This window comes from Peromyscus maniculatus, chromosome 5 (genome assembly GCF_049852395.1).
Source record: "Peromyscus maniculatus bairdii isolate BWxNUB_F1_BW_parent chromosome 5, HU_Pman_BW_mat_3.1, whole genome shotgun sequence".
In the NCBI taxonomy this organism is placed as follows: domain Eukaryota; kingdom Metazoa; phylum Chordata; class Mammalia; order Rodentia; family Cricetidae; genus Peromyscus; species Peromyscus maniculatus.
The window spans coordinates 73,591,956-73,608,991 of record NC_134856.1 but is presented as its reverse complement, the minus strand read 5'-3'; the positions used below and the strand labels follow the sequence as shown (position 1 = coordinate 73,608,991).

Below are 17,036 nucleotides of genomic sequence, written 5' to 3'. Positions count from 1 at the left end.
TTGGCAAGCAGAAGCAACGGACTAGAAATTAATGGCTGGTGTTAAAAAAGGGTGGCCTCCAGGCTTCCTTCAGTTATGGGTCCAGGGAAAAAGCTTCTGAGAAGGATGGTTGCTTCCACAAACAGGAATTTTGTAAAGTACCAATGGATTTTGTGCTTTTAGGCTATTTTAAAAGACGGTAGAGTAATACAGGGATAATTCCCATGTCTTCTCAGCTACTGCTTTTATGCAGCCCATGAATCCTGATGGAGGTGAAGGATGTGCACACTGGATCCTTCCTATGATAATCTAACATTTAATCATGGTTACATTGGATGGGACTAGAACTTAATGTGAAAAATTTGTAACTTTAGGAAATGTTCATCTAAATAAATTTTATATATTACTAAGAAATGTTACATATCAGGTAGTAAGTTGCTAAAACAATAAATTCACAGAAAATCAAACTATCAATAAAATGTGGGCATTTAAGATCTTGCCAAGACAAGGTAGGAAGGCCCTTTAGAATATCCTGCTTCACAGAAAAGTCTGTCAGATATGCTAGGCCTGTGGGACGAAGATGGATGCCCCAACGTTGCAGAGGAACCTTGGGTAACTGTCCAGGCAGCCAGCTGTTTCTGTCATTTCTCACTTTTTTTTTTTTTTTTTTTTTTTTTTGGGAAGTTGCTTATCTACACTTCCTGCTTACTTAGGTAATATTTCCTTCTTGGGTCTCTGAGGGAGTTGAAGATTAGTTATAGTTTTCCTTGATAACAAATTCAGAAAAGAAACTCACTAGAGAGGTGTAGAGTGTATAAGTTTGAGAGAAATTAAAAGATAGTTTTGGGTTGGTAAAACAAGTTAGGATAGAAAGCGAATTAGGTACATTTTGGATTCACCAAAATAGGATAAATAATAGAGTATTTTTTCTGAAATTGTCAAATGATAATGGACTGGACATTGGTAATGTAATTCTTGACAGTATATATAGTTATTGTACTTATTGTATCTAGTTTTTCTTATATTAGTTATAATATTTTTATTATTTTAGACAAAAAGGGGGAAACGTGGTGGTATTTGTAATCTAAAAAAATAAAGCTTGCCTGAAGATCAGAGGACAGAGCCAGCCATAGAGTTAAACCTAGAGGTCAGGTAGTAGTGCCATACACCTTTAATCCTAGCACTAGCACTCAGGAGGCAGAGGCAGAGATCTGGATCTCTGTGAGTTTAAGGCCACACTGGGCTACATGAGACTGATCCAGTCTAAAAGAGCCAGGCAGTGGTGGCACACACCTTTAATCCCAGCACTTGAGATCTCATGCCTTTGCTACCAGTATTTGGGAAGCACACACACCATTAATCCCAGCATTAGGAAGGCTGAGACAGAAAGTGATATGGTTGGGTGGAGAAAGTTGTTTAAGGCGTGAGGAGATAGGAACTTTTGGCTGAGGACTCAGCAGCATGCAGTCAGAGTATTTGTGGAGTTGGTGAGGTGAGAAGTGGCTGTGCTTATTCCTTTGTCTCTCTGATCTTTCAGCATTTGCCCCAATATCTGACTCTGGGTTTTTATTATAAGATCATTTAGGATTCGTGCAACAATGTGTCTTACTTCAGGCTATAAGATGTAATTAATAACCAACTGTAGATAAGTGGCACCTCCTGGAATAGAGGGTCCTAACAATTATATTATTATGGACTCAAATATATCCAACTCCAACACACATGGTGATTAAAATAAACTAGGTTATAAAATTAAATCTGAAAATAGACAACACTGATTATATATTATCAACTTCTGCTACTTTCTTAAATACAGAACATATCAATTAAAAAACATCCCATGGCCAGAGGTATAGCTCAGCAGTAAAATGTGTGCATAGTTAGCATGCCTTAATTAGGCCATGGTTTCAAGCCACAGAACCATACATGCACATGAGCATGTGCGTGCGTGCGTGCGTGCGTGTGTGTGTGTGTGTGTAATCTCCAGAAAGGTATTATGAACCTTAAAATATTTTTGTAGATGATATATGTTGACAATGAACATAAAAGCCCAGCTTAGTCAGACTATTAAAGAACATGCACTCTGTTCAAAACTATTATGAGAACAATAAGCAGACTAGAAAGATGTGGAAGTTGACTGGGGCTATATACTTGTGAATGTTACAATTAAATTACAGCATCAGAGCATAAAAGCCTTTTGATATAGTTTAAGTTCCTTCTAATTCATACTCCATGTCCTCTGCTGATCGTTTTACTGAGATGTTCACTTATCTAAATACTTTGTCAAGCTCTCCAGCTTTGCTCATAGAGTCACGCATTACAGTTCTTTCTTGTCCACTAACTTTATCCTTTTTAAACATTCTTTTCAGATTTCACATAGAAGATTTGCCTGTTAAAAATTAACTTGCTAAATAAATATGCCTAAATCTAGAGATTTGGAATACAGTCTTTGATGGTAATATGATATCTTCCGTTTTAAAAAGTGGTTGAAACTTTTCCTCAACTTTAACACAATATGGTTTTGTGGGAAGTGCTTTATCTATGAAATTGTCTGTGTATAATACCACCTGTGGTAGTTTTAATTTAATTGGCCCCCATAAGCTCATGGGAAGTGGCACTACTAGGGGGTATGGCTTTTTTGGAATAGGTATGGCCTTGGAGTAAGTGTGTCAGTCACTGTGAGGGTGGGCTTTGAGATCTCATACAAGCTCAAGTCACGCCCACTGTCTCACTTCCTGTTGCCTGCAGATCAAGATGTAGGACTCTCAGCTTCTTCTCCAGGACCATGTCTGCCTACATGCCACCATGTCACACCATGATGATAATGGACTAAACCTCTGAAAATGTAAGCCATCCCGATTAAATGTTTTTCCTTTATACGAGTTGCCGTGATCATGGTGTCTCTTCACAGCAACAGAAACCACTAAGATACCACCTAGTACAAAGTGGCCACTTATATGTTAAGGGTCCGTTTCATCTTCCACAACTCAGTTCAAGTGGTCCCTCTTGAGTTTTCCTTGTCATACTAAATACATACAACTTACACCTTTGAACAACTGCAGGTGTCACTGGATACTACATATTTGAAGCTTAATGACCTACTAATCTGTATTCATGTGCTATAACTGGCTGGTAAGTCCTAGAAAGCATATTCATTTCCAGTGCCCCCTGTCATGCCTTGTTTTTACATGTCCTTACCATATTTTTGTTTGACTGGCTGATTTATTCTTCAACAAATGACCAAAAGGAGATTTACATATCAAATTTTTATTTAACTATTCTCATTTGGATTTTTTGTGGTGAGAGACAGAAAAGAATTTAGACAAATAGGCAATAAGAAGTCTCCTTAGGGATCTCCCATGCTAAACAATACAAGAGAACTTAAGAGTAAAAAGTGAGCAAAATGCCACTGTTCTCAATTCTGCTGGAAAATTTTAGATACATATGAACTGTAGTAAAGGAATTAGTATGTAGAAGATGAATGGGAAGGAAGTTGGGAGAAGAGTTGCTATGACAACATGTGGGTTCAGGTTCTGCCTGTGTAAAGTTCACTTGCTAGAAGCCTCTAAATCTTCCACTTCCATATACTTTGCAGCTCAGTTTTAATTAACTTTTCAGGAAATCCAAGAGTTTTACACGAGTTCTCTCAACTGACAACTACTTAACTAGCTTACTATGTACTCACAAGGGACTTTGTAAGCTCTTAGATTTGTGTCAGTCAACTTTGGTATTACAGTACATGATTCAAAAATATTGTGTAAGAAAGATAAAATATGAGTAGGCTACTAGCATAGCTTCTATAAAAACAAGTGTAATATTTTGTAAAATTCATTATGAGAGAGGCTGCATCTAGATTTAAAAGTCTAGAGGGAAATCGTAAAAATCTATAACTATAAACTTATATTCCTTCACAAGGATCTAGCTTTTAAAGAAATCAAGATGAAAATCCACCATCGAAGAACACACAGTCATAGGTTTGGTTTACACAAGGAAGAGGGCAACAAGCACTGTTGAGCCAGTTCCTATGCAAATGTTAAATAATGATTCTATATTACTGAGTAGTGAACAAGCATAAAGCAGATGCCTAAAAAACTGAGATATATGTGATATATAACTTTTATATGTAAATTGTTAGTGGCATTTTTTCTGACTACTGTGCCAATTGACTAGTCTTCTTCAAGTTAAAGTGGTTACTTCTGAATTTCACAAGTACGTTATTTAAGAACATCTCATGGAGGTGTCCCAGTGTCATCAATGGCACGTGTATTCAACATTATTCAATTTTATGGAGGATGAATTAATACAAAGGTCACAACAGATGGAAAAGAAGAATTCAGACCATAACCTAATTCTAAAAGCAACTATTCTACACTGCTTTACTGATGTCTTTCATATGTTAATGTTTTCATGTGTGCACGTGTGTGTGTGTGTGTGTGTGTGTGTGTGTGTGTGCGCGCGCGCATGGTGTGTACACATACACATACTTGGGTCATAGCACATGTGTGGTCCTTTGATCTTTGACAACTACGTAGAGTTGGTTCTCTCCCTTCACCTGTACCTGAATCCTGGAATGGAACAGGCTTACTCAACTTTTACCAGATGAACTTCTCTGAGACCCTAATGTTCTTTAGTATAAAGTACTATTTCTATACTATATACTATAAATACTATAAAGTATTTCACTATTACAATAATTATATTGTTAGTGAGAGCCAGAAAAACTAACTGTAAGTTCCTAAAGAAGAATTCAAATATCAAGCAGAAGCTTAAAAAGGGGGGGGGGGGCGGAGGGAATCACCTCATTTTCTTTCTTAAAATGCTTATCAGTAAGAAATGATTATAGCATAACGTAAAACTTAGGCTTTTACAGCCTGAAGGCTAATGCCTCAGTGAAAGCAGAAAGGCAAATGCAATCACACTGAAAGCTAAAACTTTAAAATTCAAACTGATCAAGAGTTAAGGAGTGCAGAGTTTCTAAACGTTTCTAATGCTGCAGCCCTCATGTTGTGACTCCAACTTTATAAAATTATTTTTGTTGCTACTTCCTAACCATAATTTTGCTAGTTATCCATTGCAATGTAAATATCTGATATTCAGGATATCTGATATGTGATTCCTGTGAAAAGGTCATGAGAACCACTGTTCTAGGGAGATAGGTTGTTTGCTTGTAAAACTTAATACAGTGACTGGCTGCCTGGCACCAAGTGGCCCAGGCTGGCAGGCACCACTACGATGACCAGGTATGTGGTGGAGAAATGGGAGAGAAGGAGAGGCAGCGTGGTTTGCGCACTGTGGAGACAAGCGGAACTGAAGACTTGATGGAGGTGAGGAACAGGCTTATGTGGATGGCCTACACTGTTACCTAAGGCCATAGTGATGTCTAGGTGTGAGCTGCAGCTGAAAGCCATGTCTAGGTCCATGGCCCTACTGCAGCCATGGTCTGTGTAGATGTCGGTAGTCCTTGTTACCACTGTGGGGGTCGTGGAGGATGGGATGGGAGAACTGGTTGCACCCCTTGCCAGCCGCCCTCAGTGGGAGAGCAGTCCCAAGTGTCATGGGTGCAGGAGAGATGGCTCTGGGATCCTTTACAGCCCTGGGAAAACTGCCTACCCCCTCACTGGTTGCCACAATGGGAGGGTTGGCCCTGCATGTGGGAGAGCTGGCCCCATCCCTCACCATCATGCAGGAGAGCTGGTCCTCAACCCTTGCCTGAGGAAAGTGGTTCCAGTAGAAGCCCAGACTGACCAATTCAGCTACCACTCAAGTCCACATCCAGGGCTTTGAGTTGACATTCCCTAACATCTACCCCATCTGTGACCTGCTGGAATGTGTGTAGGGACTGGTCCTATGGAACCATAGCCCCAGGATCTCCATGACTTGGAGCAACAGCAGGATATCCGAAAGAAGTTTCGGTGAGGTTCCAGTATTGACAGTGTAGCAAAAACCAGAGGCCTTGAACCAGACCAATAACCCATTGCAATCAGTATCTGCAATTAAAGCTTTTAGACAACACTCTGTGATACACTGCAACTCCCAAGGCCACTAAGATAAATGAACACGTGATGGAGAGGCAGGCAAGATAGAGCAGTGAATTGGTTTTTTTTGTTTTTCTTTTCTTTTTGGGGGGAGTCTACAAGGTTGAGGGCAGACATGGAAGGAATGGGAAATGAATGGGATTGAAGTGCATGATGTGAAATTCCCAAAAATCAATACTATAGATTGCCTTCTGCAAAGATTCTAAATTTTTTTTAAAGGTTTTGTAAGGCAAAAATTTGCCCTGAAGACAATTTTCTGTCACACGTTCTCATAAACATAGTTTGGTAAATATAGTTTTCTTCTCTCTTATTAACTGTTACTGACATAGTATAAAAACATCTGCCATCTGCATACTTTCCCAAATAACATGTTAAATAACTAAAAGTGTTTATTGAGTATAAACACAACCTAAGATTCTATAATCAATGACTATTAGCATGAACTATGCTCATAGAAAAACTACTAAACAATTTCTTAAATGATAGAAAAGTCAGACTAGGAATTTTTGTTCTATTTTCCCTTTTGGAAAAAAAAAAAAAAACAAAAAAAAAAAACACCACCTCACAAAAAGAAGAAAAAAGAAGCCGGGCGGTGGTGGCGCACACCTTTAATCCCAGCACTCGGGAGGCAGAGGCAGGTGGATCTCTGTGAGTTCGAGGCCAGCCTGGTCTCCAAAGCGAGTTCCAGGAAAGGCTCAAAGCTACACAGAGAAACCCTGTCTCGAAAAAATCCAAAAATAGATAGATAAATAAATAAATAAATACAGCATAACTAGTTTCTATGAATGATTAAAAATCCAGTTCTGCTATGTGTAGTACAGTGGGCAGACCTGGCTCTATCTTATAAACACTTCTTTTTGAAAAGAAACATTTCTCCATTTCTCCTCCAAAGTCACAATCTTAACCCAAACTCTATTACTAAACTCCAAAATTTAATACTAAAAAGTATTCTTTTACTTTTAAATATTATGGCTACCTATTGGAAATTTTCAATTTAGCAAAGGAATAATTTCATAAAATATGACTGGAATGCTAAATACAAAGAAGAAAGTGAAATATCCACATACATTCTCCTAGTTTGATCAGGGCTAACCCGAAACAAAAATTCTGATTACTGGTAGAAAACAAAATGCCCCCAATCTGCTTGAAGCTGCAAATAAAATGGGAAGTAATAAATATTTTTGTGCAAATATTCATGTAAATGTTTTTCTCTATAATGTATGGGATGCTATTAAAATAATGAAAAAGTTCATTAAATCTTGTTCCTTTTTATTAGTTATGTCTTTAAGGATAACAGCTGGTTAAACTCTTATTGCTCTTATGTCTGTCATAAAGATAGTTTATCATTTTCCTTTTTCCAGTGTCTTGGACTCCAAAATGAAAAATAAGAGATAATTACAGGAATAGTGCCTAAATAATCTTAGAACAATTGTAAGTTAGGGTTAACTTATGAACATATATTATCCATCAATATTATGAAGCATATACTACATATCAGACATGGTCATAAACTGTTTCATGAATAATTAAAAATGAAAGCATCTAACATTCTATTAAAGAAGTACTTTTTACCTGGATTAGATGAGGCAATGCTTTTAGTGTAAGGCAAAACCAAATTCCCAGTTTGCATGGAAGCAAATCATGCCATTGTGGTTTTACTAGCAATCTAAAGGATAGGAGAAACCCAAGTAACAAATCAGAAAAACAGACAAAATTGAGAAACATAATATTTTAAGCAATTGTGAAATATTTTATGAATGTCAATTTAAATTAAAAATAAAGTTTTCAATAACATATTTATGACAGTCATCACTTAATCTGACTTAGTCTTCTATGAAACGCAGTAGTTACAAACATCATATATATGTAAAAAGTACAAGAATCCAACCTATAAAATTTTGTGGGAAGAGGTTTTTAATCAAGTTTTAAAAATTAAAAAAAAAACTAATTGGAGGGGAGGGGCTGGGGAGAAATATGCTTAAAATACATTATATGAATGTGTGGAATTCTCAATTAAAAAACACAAAAACCCTAAACTCCCCCCCATTTAGACTGGGCTTTCATCACCTCTACAAAATGAATTCTCAGACCTTATGATTACTCCAGCTATAAAAGACTAGTCATTGTCAAAGTGCTCCAAAGTGCTGACAAGTAGTTACCAATACGGCAGCATAAACACACCAAGGCATAAAAATTAATGACATTTTCAGTTTGCCTAAGCATTACTCGCTGATGTCATAAGATAGAAGACAAACAGAATGGTCTTGATCTCCATCCCACATTGATCCAGTTCCTGCCCTGCTGTGTGAACAATTTAAACCCTTTATTTCTGTTATGAACCAATGAAAGAAATGTCATATCTTTTTGAGTGTTCTGCATATCGCTCACTTCCTCTCTATTTATCGTCAATTCTGAACAGAGACAGATTATTCTAGTAGCATTCTATTTCTAAAGTTCAGTAGAAAAAAATTGAAGTAAAAGACTTTGAGAGGTTAATACTATTTAGATATATGTGAACCCTTTATAAGAAAAGAAAATTTTTAAGAATTTTGCTTAGAATTTGTCTTGTAATTATGACACATTCATGTCTATACCTACAGCAGGTGTGGCAGCATATCTGACGAGGATACACACATGAAGTAGAATCATCTTACATTACATACTATTTTGTGCATGCCTACCTTTCATTTTTCTCAGAAGCACTGAGTTTTACTGCATCTGTACTTTTGCTTCCTGTCTTCTTCTTCTTTTCTCTCTTTTTTCTACCAAGCAGCTCATCCTTACCATGAAAAGAATGACAATAACTGAGTGATTTTAACATGTATACTTCAGATGCTATAAAGATTCTTTCGTAAAGAGAAAACACTAGAGCACTTATGCAAATGTATGTGGAGTCGAACATGATCAAGTAAACTCATCAGTCTTTCACAATAACTGTTGCCATGGCATCCAGCCTTACAGACACATGAAATTCAGCACTGTCAGGCATGTGCATCCCCATGGCAATCAAAGTTTTCTAGGAAGAGAAAGTATTCAACTTACTTTTTATTATTCATGCACCTTTAATAGTGCTACTTTAAAGAGTGAGTAAATAAATGATAATTCATGAATGTTTATTTATAGCATATAAATAAAAATCCATAGCAGAATAAACTATATTGCATATTAGACTGAGCAAGTTTAATAAATCCTTTAACAAACTGATCCCTGACGTTATAATAGATATCCACTTTAAATCTTATTTTATGTTTTTAAAGTAAACACATTATACAAGAAGCCTGTGACAAAACTTTCCCATCAATTACTTTAAAAAATTCTACTTAGATGGTAATAATTGGAAGAATATGGCTCTACTTTACAAAGTTTTATTATAAACTCAAATGCTGTATCTTTTTAAAAGAAAGGTTTAAAAATATTCATGTGTTTTTCTTGGCATAAAAATAAATCAAGCAGTAACTAGTGACAGTACAACTATAATACAAAGAACATATATGAAAATAGAAATTTCTCTCACTTGAGAAATAAGTGTCTAGAATTCTATGTAAAATAAAGGAGGCTAGGCCATTTGATTTATCTCCAATACTTACCAGTTGTTTTTCCAGGTAGATGGACCAAACCACAGCATAATGACCCACTGTGAGAATAATGAACAAGAGTAATGCCAGCTCAGCATTGCTCATTTTTCTCACTCGCCTGTAGTAGAATACTGGCTGTCGCCAATCTGGAAGTCCATTGATCAGAATATCATCATACCTGCAGTAGCAAATATAACAATTTTTTATGGAGAGTTTAAGATAAAGCAAAACCAAAGCAAAGCTAAAGAAAAACTTCATTTGCACCTACATTTAAAACAAAACAGAAAAAAATTTCTCTCAGAGGTAACAACTAGAGTTTACCAGCATCGCAGTGCCTAGTAAATTCAAAGCATGGTTAAATGGCTTCAGTAACAATCTTCAGGAAGGCCCACAGTATTAAGACCCTGGACACCAGATCTCAGGATTTACAGCACCCAGTTATATGACTACTGGCGTGACATGCATACCTGTCTACACTGTAGAAAATTCTTTACCACACAATCAGTAACAAAAGTTAGGCTCTCACAGAGGAAATAAAATAAAATAAAATGAGCTATTTGAATTATATATTATTTGAATGAATTACACATTAATTGAATCAAGCTCAGTGTACATTTTTTTGCTCAATACTTTTATGTCTAGCCTCGTGATAATAGTAGTTGAATGTTGAATATCTATACACATTATTTTATTAAAGCCCTTAATGACATAAATAAAATGCCTATGATTTTGCAAAGCTCATGTTCCTTTAAGAACAAAAAGATCTCAAATTAGAGAAGGACGTGAAAATAACAAATGTATGTCAGAGTTCACAATAAAACTGCTTATTTGTAAACCCTTAAGTAGCAATTTCCTCATTTGTGGCTTTTGCTGTAAGGGAAGAACATTAATACACAACAGCCTTCCTTATAGATTTAAACAATCATTCTTGGTACTATCAGGCTAATGGAGAAATAAAAATTCAACTGAATTTAAATTTATTTGTCATTTACTGAACAAATATTTTTAAGGTTAAAAAATAAGGACTAACATTTATGACTGTGAAACTCAAAATGATCACACACACTGTATGCTTAATACACACAACCTGTTAATCTTAATTGAACACAACTCATTAAATATTCTAATCACACTATTTCTAGAATTAAACCTCCACTGAAAGGCCTAATTTGGTGCAACACATTGACCAAAATATTTTAATTAAAAATATTCTGAGTTAGTGGCAGGCCTAATTACAGGAATAGAAATAGGACCTATATTGTCAGGCAGGTCAGTAGAGCTCAGTAGTAGGTTTTTCTCAAGTAAATTGACCGATCTAGGAATAATAGCACAGCTGCTAAACTGCCAGTCTTGACATGTAAATCAATTTAAATGCAACAACTGCAGTATCTACTTTGATAGTTATTAAATTGATACCTTGGAGATATGTTAAAAATATAAAGTGGAGAGGTTATTATAGAAAACTTTTTTTCAGTAGAAAAACATTGGTTATTAATGTAAAATATTATTTGTCAATCTTTAAAAACCTGACTTTTAATCACCTTTAATTATTAATACTATTAGATCAGAGTATCTGAGTAGTAAAAGAAAAGGATATTTACAGAAGTCAATTACAATATGGCTTTGTGGTGGCAGGGTTAGGCAAAATCGGATGTGAAAGATCTGATCTCCTTTTCCAGCACTTGTACTGTTCCTTAAAAATTAACTTCATGCTATAACATTATGGAGCCCTAGAAAATTTATTCTATCTTCAGAATTTTATGTTTAAATCTATCTTTTACAAACTGGCTAATTTAGACCCAGGTAAAAAGGTTATGTTAGTATGCCATAAGACCACGATACTCAAATGAGGTCCAGTGATCGTTAGGTCCCACATTTATGCTGAATTCTCTTCTACATCAGATTTCTTGAGGATGAAAAAAGGTGAATGAAAAAAAAAATCATTATTTTCAGAAATATCTCCACTGAAGTAAATTCTAAAAGGTATGGTTAATAAAAAAGTATTTGAGAATGTGGAGTTGATTCCTTATTAGCATTAATACAAATAATAAATTTGCTTTGTACCTAAATTGTATTGGAAGAAAATATAGCTGCACTCATAACTAAGACTCGTCTATCAAGTATTTCATCACCATCACTAGGAAAAGCCACTATTTTTCTACCACACGTATAAATTGTATTTAGTGCACAACCAAATCCAAATGAAAGAAAACATGAAGCAGCAGATATTTACTTGGCTATGCCTGCCACTCTGAAACACAGTGTCCAGGGATTAAGCGTATAGTCAATGCTCTATTGATTTTATTCCAATGAACATTACGGCTCACATAACTGGCCATTTGAAAGGAGAATAGCTTCTATTATAGTTCACTTTTTAGACTGTATATTGTTAAAAGATAAATTACTACCTTCCTGATGGGACATTGAAAAGACAAATATACTTCTTAAAATATACACAGACACTCATAAGTTATTTAAGGAAAAAATGTGTTGACAATACAAAATTTATAACACTTTATCATGTGTTTCTATATTTAAACACATAATGCTCAAATGCTCTGTAACTGAAATGGATACAAACTATTCTTAAATTTGCATTTAAACCAGATTAAGAATGTACAAATGCATAAATGCGTTACCAGTTAGACAGAAGCAAATCTCTATCATAAAAAAAATCACTAACATACACAAATAAAAGCTGACATGGAGCTTCTTAAAGTTTAAAGCACTAATTGATCAGTTCCACATATCCAACACATGGCTTAATGCACATTGCTTCATTTGATTTTCTTAAATACACACGATAAACATGAAATAACAGTTGCAAAATCATTAGTAGTTCCACTCTAGAATGGCAATTCATCACACCTGCCTGCTAGAAATATTGAGGAACAAAATTAAAATAATCTTAAACTACCAGCAGAAAATATTTACATTATTTTAAAATAGAAACAGAATCATAAAATAGAAACAAAATCAAAATGAAAATCTGAATAGTAAAACATGAATAAATAATTCTAGCATTTGTCAAAAAATATAAAATTGAATTTCCTATTACAGAGAATATGATTTTTTTTAGCTTAAAAAATATCAATTTCCATTTTAGGTCAGATTTTAAACCTTCCAGCAAAATTCAGTTGCATAGAGATTATATAAACAAGAAATAACAGTAAATTAAGTGATCTTAGCTAATTTCCTCCCCCCCCACGTGTGTGTGTGTGTGTGTGTGTGTGTGTGTGTGTGTGTGTGTGGTGAATCTATTGTGGCATATAGCTTTTTACATAATGCTTACTTGTCTTAGAGCTTCAATTTAAGGAAAGTCAAATTAGATGTCATATTCTCAGATTTTGAACAGATCTGTAATGAAATTTACAGTAATTCTATAATGTATTTATAAACACATTAGTAGATTTAAAGTTAATGACACATTTTAAACTGCATTTGTACGAGGCACGATTTTCTTTGGTGCATTAAAAAATGTTTAAATTTTACTAACATTGTAATATAACTGATAAAGAAAAATTTAAGTTGTATAATTGGATTAACAGAAATACTGGTTTGCTGGGTATGGAGGCACACATCTTTAATCCCAGCACATCAGAGGCAGGCAGATCTCTGTGAATTCAAGGACTGCCTGGTCTACATAGCAATCTCCAATACAGCCAAAGCTATACAAAGAGACCCTGTCTCAAAAACAAACACAAACAAACAAACAAAAAATACTAGTTAAATTTATAATATATTTTAAAACAAAAGCATGCACGTTAATATTATGTTAAGTATAATCTAGTGTACAGGCAGTAAGTAGTCTTCAGAAATTTAGATAAAAACTTGGGGAACTTGTGTAGGAATTTGTATTAGATCATAGGATGCTTGTTCTTCAAATGAGCAAATTTGCTATGGAGTTCAGGGAAGAATTCTGTGCTAGGATTCCTTAAACTCACCAGGAAAATCTATTAATTTCAAGCTATAATCTATGCATTTGAGGAACGGGGAAGTTTCAAGTTTTCAAATGTTCTTCTAGGAACCTACCTAAGAAATGAAACTTATGTTAGTACAAGGACTTTCACAACAATGTACATAGCATCTTCAACACAAAGTGTTAAAAGTCATAGGTCCATCAAATGGTGAGTGGATAAACAAAATTATTGACACAATAGAATAGTATTCAGTAATAAGAATAAAGCAGTAGAATGTAGTAGAGTATGAATAAAATTCAAAAACATTATGCTAAGGACTATACTTTGCATATTTCTGTTACTATGAAATGAACAGAAAATACAAATTGATAAACACACTAAACAGATCTGTGACTGCCTAGGGCTGGACTTCAGAGCAGGAATTGCCAAGATGGGCTTGGGATACATTTTTTTGAGGTCGAAAATGTTTAAAGACTGGGTTGTGGAGAGTATGTCTAACTCTGTACAGTTATTATACATCATTGGATTGTATACCTATAGCAGGTGATTTTCATGATATGCAATTTATACCTAAATGAGGCCATTACAAAGAAAATAAATTCTCTTTTTCTGAAGAACTAGCTATTTCATTTGTTAATGTATTTGTTGCATTTCTATTCCCTTTCCTACCAAATTCAAACAATGTATCTAATTTCAATGAAAACATAATTACATGTCTGAAGAATAAACAGCAAACACTTCTATGATAACTTTCCAAACTGTTCATGCCTAGGTTATAATCTTAAAACACTTGCTCACTGTTTATGATAAACAATTGTGTTGGTCAAGTTTATTTTGTGAGAGCTATATGAGATGGCCTTTTTAGGAAATGCAGCTGACTATTCTTTCCTTTTGAAGGAATTAGGAGTCTTACTGAAAAGATCTGCGACTCTTCTTTTTCCTGTATGTTTAAATACTCACAGGTCGCCTGGCCTCAGGCACAAGCTTTAGAGGAGTGATTCTCAGCTTGATTAGTTAAGACTTTTGCCTCAAGGAAAACCAGTTACCAAAGAGTTACTTGTGCCTCAAGGGGAAATATTACAGATATTTGTGTAACTGTCAGGTCCATTTTTTTTTTCTACTAACAGTAAGGTCAATGCAGAGGAAACTATTCCTAAAAAGATTATGTTAGATGAGTCTATGTTAACACAGAAACAATGAATAGGTAAGAAGTGATTTGCTGTGAGAAGATAAAAATGGTTTTAGTAATTAAAAGAAGTTATTACAAAGTTTACTGACTTTGGAGAGAACAACCAGCAAAAAGACAAAATTTAATGGCAAAGATATTGGAAGAATAAAGCAAGCTGGCTTTATAACACATTCTTGATGTGTGAATCAAAACTAATGGTTCACTAAAGAGAATAGTGGAGAGAGTGTCCGAAGCTTCCTCAGCCAGATAGCTAGAGGAAGACCTGGACCAAGGCCAGCCAGCTCTTGTTATAAAGCAAAGAACTGTCCTCTATTCTTGGACTTTACAACCCGGCCAACTGTGGTATTCAAATCAACAGTTAAAAACCAGGAAGGGCAGCTAACATTTTAGGATGTAGAATTATTCCAGACCATATATTTGAAGAAAAGTTTAGAATGTCATATAATGTAATTCTGGGGTTTGTGTATAGGACGTTAGCCACATAAACAAATCAGGTATTTATGCCTGCTTTAGCTTAAATCTCAAATATGTGGGTATTTTCTTTAAGATAACACTGTCAAATTTCCAATGCTGTTCACTACAGTCTCATGAAATCAACTTGTTGGACCCCAACCAGCACTATTATTGTTTGTTTTTTAAAGACTAGCGAGTCCAGAATAAAAGAAACAAACATTTTGTGTTTTATTCTGGGCTCACTAGTCTTTAAAAAACAAACAAACAAACAAACAAAAAACAGTTTATTTCACCTACAATAATTTTTCTTGAGAAACTTTGTTTGTATGTACCCAAAGGGGTAATTTAAAGTGTTTCTTACTGTGGGTCTGATTCTAAGATCTCTGAAGACCTCACACCAGATCCACATTCCACACATTCTACAACAGAGGAAAGGGCTGTGATCTCCTGAGTCACTGGCACTATAAACCACTAGAGTTTATTATCACTGCTCTTCTGAAGCGGAGTGACAGGGCTGTGTGAGGGACTGCTTCAACTCTAAGGTTACCAGACACAGGACCACTGCAGCAGACTTAGGGAAGCAGGCAAAACAAAGGAGAACGAGGGGCCGGTTGTTTTTTCCTCTTATCTTCTACAGTTCATGCAAGTCTATCAACTTACAACCTGGGCCATCTGAGGTGAAGAAACCTCAGGAAAGTACACTTACATGATTACTAAAATGATAATCTCAAACACTTAACAAGCAGTCAGGAGGGGAGTGGATCCACCAAATGAATTCAAAAAGGAGCTATTTCTAATATAGTGAAAAGAATGGAAATTTGGTTGAAATCAAGTACTCCTGATTGTTTCCCAGGGCATAAACACCCACATTAAAAGTCTGTTCTAACGAAGCAAAACTTACTAACTTTACTATTCATGATTCTAGTCTGTAAGTAATGAAATAGCCTAGGAAATAGGTTCAAAAAAAATGAGCTCTGCTCTACACAAGACTGTAAAACAATGCATTTCTTGGAAGAAACAAAAAACAAAAAACAAAAAAACCTAACCTAAAACAGGACTTTTAAAAGCTGTAGAATGAAACTTGCCCATCCAAACTCAAAAGCACAAATAAGCACTCACCTCTGCCTTCTTTCATCATCCTTTAAAACTTCATAAATGGCCACCAACTAAAACAGAAGCATTACTTTAAAATAAAAATACTTTCAACTGTAAGAAATCACACAGGAGGATGAAAGTTCTATAACGCACATGCAGAGAACCCCATGTGCTCATCTATGCCATAAACAGTAAAAATCCAATTATAAGTAACATTTTATGTTTTTGGAAGCAATTTTAAAAACTGGTTGATATCAAAATAAAATTTTGTGAAAGGTGTAAAAGTAACAGTTTACCTTTAAAAATTTTAAGAGTAAGAGCACAATTAAGACAAGAAAATTATGACAATCATGACCCTCCAACAACTAAAAAACTTTAAATGACACAAAATGTTGAAAAAAGTATTCCATTAAAAATCAAAAAATCTAAATGTTATATATTTAAATTTCATGTTCAAATGAAAATATTCTATTTTAGAATTCCTATGTCTAGCATAAGCATATTAATACAACTGTCACTGTAATAAATTACATTTCACTTACTTGTCTAAACTGAGTCTCTGCATTCTCATCTTTATTCTTGTCTGGATGTAAGGTCAGTGAAAGCTTACGATATGCCTTTCTGATGTCTGCAGATGAAGCATCCTGGGTTGGGAGGGGGAGGGGAAAATACAAAGCAAACTTTGTCAGAAAGAGAAATTCCCAGAACCTTGTTAAGATCTGAGAAGACAGCCAACCAAGTGCAGGACCCCAGGCAATGTAATTTGAGCAATCAGCCTAACAACCACGCT

At 35.0% G+C, this 17,036-nt stretch overlaps 1 protein-coding gene across 4 annotated transcripts in view; it reads right to left on the bottom strand.

The window, feature by feature from the left end:
• The window catches only part of Dnajc1 (DnaJ heat shock protein family (Hsp40) member C1), a 201,702-nt gene that overhangs the window by 110,699 nt on the left and 73,967 nt on the right, over positions 1–17,036 (bottom strand). For 3 of the 4 annotated variants that reach the window (XM_006978723.4, XM_076572676.1, XM_076572675.1), the window contains exons 2-6: positions 16,789–16,890; positions 16,271–16,317; positions 9,602–9,767; positions 8,696–8,793; positions 7,587–7,680 (exon numbers count right to left, since the gene is read on the bottom strand). In XM_006978723.4, the coding sequence (XP_006978785.2) occupies positions 7,587–7,680; positions 8,696–8,793; positions 9,602–9,767; positions 16,271–16,317; positions 16,789–16,890 (507 nt within the window). Of the gene's footprint in view, positions 1–7,586; positions 7,681–8,695; positions 8,794–9,601; positions 9,768–16,270; positions 16,318–16,788; positions 16,891–17,036 lie in introns of those variants that run through there. The other variant, XM_076572677.1, reaches the window with a different exon arrangement.